Below are 6,712 nucleotides of genomic sequence, written 5' to 3'. Positions count from 1 at the left end.
TTTGTGGTATTTCACACTTGCTAACTGTTAGCATGCTAACTTTTTTACGTCTCCAAAATAAATTGAGGATATTCCACTTTTCCATAACCCTTTTTCTCTACAAAAAATTGTTACTATGTCAACAGTTCTCAACTGATTCAAACCCTTCCAAAGTCACAATGCTCCTTGATAATGTTAGTCAATTCTTAACACGCTAACGTTAGCATGCTAACATCCTGATATTTGCCTGTTAGCTTTTTAGCTAATTATTTCCAGGTGTATACATACATGTAACCCCTGTGATTAACCAGGGAACACCTCAGAGTCAAATATTTTTGTTATTTCACGCTTGCTAACTGTTAGCATGCTATCTTTTTTACGTCTCCAAAATAAATTCAGGATATTCCACTTTTCCATAACCCTTTTTCCCTGCTAAAAATTGTTACTATATCAATATTTCTCAACCGATTCAAACCGCCCCAAAGTCACAATGCTCCTTGATAATGTTAGTCAATTCTTAGCATGCTAACGTTAGCATCCTGATATTTGCCTGTTAGCTTTTTAGCTAATTATTTCCAGGTGTATACATACATGTAACCCCTGTGATTAACCAGGGAACACCTCAGAGTCAAATATTTTTGTTATTTCACACTTGCTAACTGTTAGCATGCTAACTTTTTTACATCTCCAAAAAAAATTCAGGATATTCCACTTTTCCATAACCCTTTTTCTCTACAAAAATTGTTACTATGTAAACAGTTCTCAACCGATTCAAACCATTCCAAAGTCACAATGCTCCTTGATAATGTTAGTCAATTCTTAGCATGCTAACGTTAGCATGCTAACATCCTGATATTTTCCTGTTAGCTTTTTAGCTAATTATTTCCAGGTGTATACATACATGTAACCCCTGTAATTAACCAGAGAACACCTCAGAGTCAAATATTTGTGGTATTTCACGCTTGCTAACTGTTAGCATGCTAACTTTTTTACGTCTCCAAAATAAATTGAGGATATTCCACTTTTCCATAACCCTTTTTCTCTACAAAAAATTGTTACTATGTCAACAGTTCTCAACTGATTCAAACCCTTCCAAAGTCACAATGCTCCTTGATAATGTTAGTCAATTCTTAGCACGCTAACGTTAGCATGCTAACATCCTGATATTTGCCTGTTAGCTTTTTAGCTAATTATTTCCAGGTGTATACATACATGTAACCCCTGTGATTAACCAGGGAACACCTCAGAGTCAAAAATTTTTGTTATTTCACGCTTGCTAACTGTTAGCATGCTAACTTTTTTACGTCTCCAAAATAAATTCAGGATATTCCACTTTTCCATAACCCTTTTTCCCTGCTAAAAATTGTTACTATATCAATATTTCTCAACCGATTCAAACCGCCCCAAAGTCACAATGCTCCTTGATAATGTTAGTCAATTCTTAGCATGCTAACGTTAGCATCCTGATATTTGCCTGTTAGCTTTTTATCTAATTATTTCCAGGTGTATACATACATGTAACCCCTGTAATTAACTAGGGAACACCTCAGAGTCAAATATTTTTGTTATTTCACACTTGCTAACTGTTAGCATGCTAACTTTTTTACGTCTCCAAAATAAATTGAGGATATTCCACTTTTCCATAACCCTTTTTCTCTAGAAAAAATTGTTACTATGTCAACAGTTCTCAACTGATTCAAACCCTTCCAAAGTCACAATGCTCCTTGATAATGTTAGTAAATTCTTAACACGCTAACATTAGCATGCTAACATCCTGATATTACCCTGTTAGCTTTTTAGCCAATTATTTCCAGGTGCATACATACATGTAACCCCTGTGATTAACCAGGGAACACCTCAGAGTCAAATATTTTTGTTATTTCACACTTGCTAACTGTTAGCATGCTAACTTTTTTACGTCTCCAAAAAAAATTCAGGATATTCCACTTTTCCATAACCCTTTTTCTCTACAAAAATTGTTACTATGTCAACAGTTCTCAACTGACTCAAACCCTTCCAAAGTCACAATGCTCCTTGATAATGTTAGTCAATTCTTAGCACGCTAACGTTAGCATGCTAACATCTTGCCTGTTAGCTTTTTAGCAAATTATTTCCAGGTGTATACATACATGTAACCCCTGTAATTAACCAGGGAACACCTCAGAGTCAAATATTTTTGTTATTTCACACTTGCTAACTGTTAGCATGCTAACTTTTTTACGTCTCCAAAAAAAATTCAGGATATTCCACTTTTCCATAACCCTTTTTCTCTACAAAAATTGTTACTATGTCAACAGTTCTCAACTGATTCAAACCCTTCCAAAGTCACAATGCTCCTTGATAATGTTAGTCAATTCTTAGCACGCTAACATTAGCATGCTAACATCCTGATATTTGCCTGTTAGCTTTTTAGCCAATTATTTCCAGGTGTATACATACATGTAACCCCTGTAATTAACCAGAGAACACCTCAGAGTCAAATATTTGTGTTATTTCACACTTGCTAACTGTTAGCATGCTAACTTTTTTACGTCTCCAAAAAAAATTCAGGATATTCCACTTTTCCATAACCCTTTTTCTCTACAAAAATTGTTACTATGTCAACAGTTCTCAACTGATTCAAACCCTTCCAAAGTCACAATGCTCCTTGATAATGTTAGTAAATTCTTAGCACGCTAACATTAGCATGCTAACATCCTGATATTTGCCTGTTAGCTTTTTAGCCAATTATTTCCAGGTGTATACATACATGTAACCCCTGTAATTAACCAGAGAACACCTCAGAGTCAAATATTTGTGTTATTTCACGCTTGCTAACTGCTAGCATGCTAACTTTTTTACGTCTCCAAAATAAATTCAGGATATTCCACTTTTCCATAACCCTTTTTCCCTGCTAAAAATTGTTACTATATCAATATTTCTCAACCGATTCAAACCGCCCCAAAGTCACAATGCTCCTTGATAATGTTAGTCAATTCTTAGCATGCTAACGTTAGCATGCTAACATGCATATACTAGCATGTTGGCTTTTTAACTATGTTTTTTCCAGGTGTATACATAAATGTAACCCCTGTAATTAACCAGGGAACACCTCAGAGTCAAATATTTTAAGTATTTTACGCTTGCTAACTGTTAGCATGCTAACTTTAGTGTGTTAGCTTTTTTTTTTCTTATTTTGCAGGTATACAGCAAGCTAAAAGTCATATATTTTGTTACTTGATGTTATCGGAATAGCATGCTAACTGTTAGCATTTTAGTTTGGCTTTTCCCGTCATCATATTAGGATTGTCCAATCAAACTTACTGATGGAAGTCAGTCAAATATATCTTAACATTCTTTTGTTTGGTGTGTAAATGCTTAATATAGATTGAAGGAACCTACCCAGGTTGATGCTGAGCTGCAGTCTGGCCCTGCGGAGCTCCAAGGAGATGTAATCACCTTGCTGTCCTTCGCCGTGCAGCAGCACGCCGTCGCCGGCTGTGCTTCGAAACTTCAGCGCCACGACGTCCTTGACCAGCTTCATCTTCTTGCTTCTGAAGCGGTGGGAGAGGACGCCGTGGCCGTCGAAACTCAGCACGTCAGACCCTGCCAGGGATGGACTCCTCTTTTAGGCTGAAAACTGGATCGTCCCACGCTAGTTTCAACTTTTATTGCCAATCTTGGGATGTTTTACTTTTATTGCCAATCTTGGGATTTTTTACTTTTATTGCCAATCTTGGGATTTTGAACTTTTATTGCCAATCTTGGGATTTTGAACTTTTATTGCCAATCTTGGGATTTTGAACTTTTATTGCCAATCTTGGGATTTTGAACTTTTATTGCCAATCTTGGGATTTTGAACTTTTATTGCCAATCTTGAGATTTTGAACTTTTATTGCCAATCTTGGGATTTTCAACTTTTATTGCCAATCTTGGGATTTTCAATTTTTATTGCCAATCTTGGGATTTTCAACTTTTATTGCCAATCTTGGGATTTTCAACTTTTATTGCCAATCTTGGGATTTTCAACTTTTATTGCCAATCTTGTGATTTTCAACTTTTATTGCCAATCTTGTGTTTTTTTACTTTTCTTGCCAATCTTGTGATTTTTAACTTTTATTGCCAATCTTGTGATTTTTAACTTTTATTGACAATCTTGTGATTTTTTACTTTTATTGACAATCTTGTGATTTTTTACTTTTATTGACAATCTTGTGATTTTTTACTTTTATTGACAATCTTGTGATTTTGAACTTTTATTGACAATCTTGTGTTTTTTTACTTTTCTTGCCAATCTTGTGATTTTTAACTTTTATTGCCAATCTTGTGATTTTTAACTTTTATTGCCAATCTTGTGTTTTTTGACTTTTATTGCCAATCTTGTGATTTTTAACTTTTATTGCCAATCTTGTGATTTTTAACTTTTATTGCCCATCTTGTGATTTGAACTTTTATTGCCAATCTTGTGATTTTTTACTTTTATTGCCAATCTTGTGATTTTTACTTTTATTGACAATCTTGTGATTTTGAACTTTTATTGCCAATCTTGTGTTTTTTTACTTTTCTTGCCAATCTTGTGATTTTTAACTTTTATTGCCAATCTTGTGATTTTTAACTTTTATTGCCAATCTTGGGATTTTCAACTTTTATTGCCAATCTTGGGATTTTCAACTTTTATTGCCAATCTTGGGATTTTCAACTTTTATTGCCAATCTTGGGATTTTCAACTTTTATTGCCAATCTTGGGATTTTTAACTTTTATTGCCAATCTTGGGATTTTCAACTTTTATTGCCAATCTTGGGATTTTCAACTTTTATTGCCAATCTTGGGATTTTCAACTTTTATTGCCAATCTTGTGATTTTCAACTTTTATTGCCAATCTTGGGATTTTCAACTTTTATTGCCAATCTTGTGATTTTTTACTTTTATTGACAATCTTGTGATTTTTTACTTTTATTGACAATCTTGTGATTTTTTACTTTTATTGACAATCTTGTGATTTTTTACTTTTATTGACAATCTTGTGATTTTGAACTTTTATTGCCAATCTTGTGTTTTTTTTACTTTTCTTGCCAATCTTGTGATTTTGAACTTTTATTGCCAATCTTGTGATTTTTAACTTTTATTGCCAATCTTGTGATTTTTAACTTTTATTTCCCATCTTGTGATTTGAACTTTTATTGCCAATCTTGTGATTTTTAACTTTTATTGCCAATCTTGTGATTTTGAACTTTTATTGCCAATCTTGTGATTTTGAACTTTTATTGCCAATCTTGTGTTTTTTTACTTTTCTTGCCAATCTTGTGATTTTGAACTTTTTATTGCCAATCTTGTGATTTTGAACTTTTATTGACAATCTTGTGATTTTTTACTTTTATTGACAATCTTGTGATTTTTTACTTTTATTGACAATCTTGTGATTTTTTACTTTTATTGACAATCTTGTGATTTTGAACTTTTATTGACAATCTTGTGTTTTTTTACTTTTCTTGCCAATCTTGTGATTTTTTACTTTTATTGCCAATCTTGTGATTTTTAACTTTTATTGCCAATCTTGTGTTTTTTGACTTTTATTGCCAATCTTGTGATTTTTAACTTTTATTGCCAATCTTGTGATTTTTAACTTTTATTGCCCATCTTGTGATTTGAACTTTTATTGCCAATCTTGTGATTTTTTACTTTTATTGCCAATCTTGTGATTTTTTACTTTTATTGACAATCTTGTGATTTTGAACTTTTATTGCCAATCTTGTGTTTTTTTACTTTTCTTGCCAATCTTGTGATTTTTAACTTTTATTGCCAATCTTGTGATTTTTAACTTTTATTGCCAATCTTGGGATTTTCAACTTTTATTGCCAATCTTGGGATTTTCAACTTTTATTGCCAATCTTGGGATTTTCAACTTTTATTGCCAATCTTGGGATTTTCAACTTTTATTGCCAATCTTGGGATTTTCAACTTTTATTGCCAATCTTGGGATTTTCAACTTTTATTGCCAATCTTGGGATTTTCAACTTTTATTGCCAATCTTGGGATTTTTAACTTTTATTGCCAATCTTGGGATTTTCAACTTTTATTGCCAATCTTGGGATTTTCAACTTTTATTGCCAATCTTGGGATTTTCAACTTTTATTGCCAATCTTGGGATTTTTTACTTTTATTGACAATCTTGTGATTTTTAACTTTTATTGCCAATCTTGTGATTTTTTACTTTTATTGACAATCTTGTGATTTTGAACTTTTATTGACAATCTTGTGTTTTTTTACTTTTCTTGCCAATCTTGTGATTTTTAACTTTTATTGCCAATCTTGTGATTTTTAACTTTTATTGCCAATCTCGTGTTTTTTGACTTTTATTGCCAATCTTGTGATTTTTAACTTTTATTGCCAATCTTGTGATTTTTTACTTTTATTGACAATCTTGTGATTTTTTACTTTTATTGACAATCTTGTGATTTTTTACTTTTATTGACAATCTTGTGATTTTTTACTTTTATTGACAATCTTGTGATTTTGAACTTTTATTGCCAATCTTGTGTTTTTTTTACTTTTCTTGCCAATCTTGTGATTTTGAACTTTTATTGCCAATCTTGTGATTTTTAACTTTTATTGCCAATCTTGTGATTTTTAACTTTTATTTCCCATCTTGTGATTTGAACTTTTATTGCCAATCTTGTGATTTTTTACTTTTATTGACAATCTTGTGATTTTTAACTTTTATTGCCAATCTTGTGATTTTGAACTTTTATTGCC

At 32.3% G+C, this 6,712-nt stretch overlaps 1 protein-coding gene across 2 annotated transcripts in view; it reads right to left on the bottom strand.

Moving 5' to 3' along the window:
- The window catches only part of LOC133664813 (contactin-associated protein-like 2), a 62,373-nt gene that overhangs the window by 34,824 nt on the left and 20,837 nt on the right, over positions 1-6,712 (bottom strand). For both annotated transcript variants that reach the window (XM_062069735.1, XM_062069736.1), the window contains exon 5: positions 3,361-3,564. In XM_062069735.1, the coding sequence (XP_061925719.1) occupies positions 3,361-3,564 (204 nt within the window). The remainder of the gene's footprint in view (positions 1-3,360; positions 3,565-6,712) is intronic.

The sequence above is a fragment of the Entelurus aequoreus genome, linkage group LG14, assembly GCF_033978785.1.
Source record: "Entelurus aequoreus isolate RoL-2023_Sb linkage group LG14, RoL_Eaeq_v1.1, whole genome shotgun sequence".
NCBI classification, from domain to species: domain Eukaryota; kingdom Metazoa; phylum Chordata; class Actinopteri; order Syngnathiformes; family Syngnathidae; genus Entelurus; species Entelurus aequoreus.
This window is presented reverse-complemented; position numbering and strand designations above follow the sequence as displayed.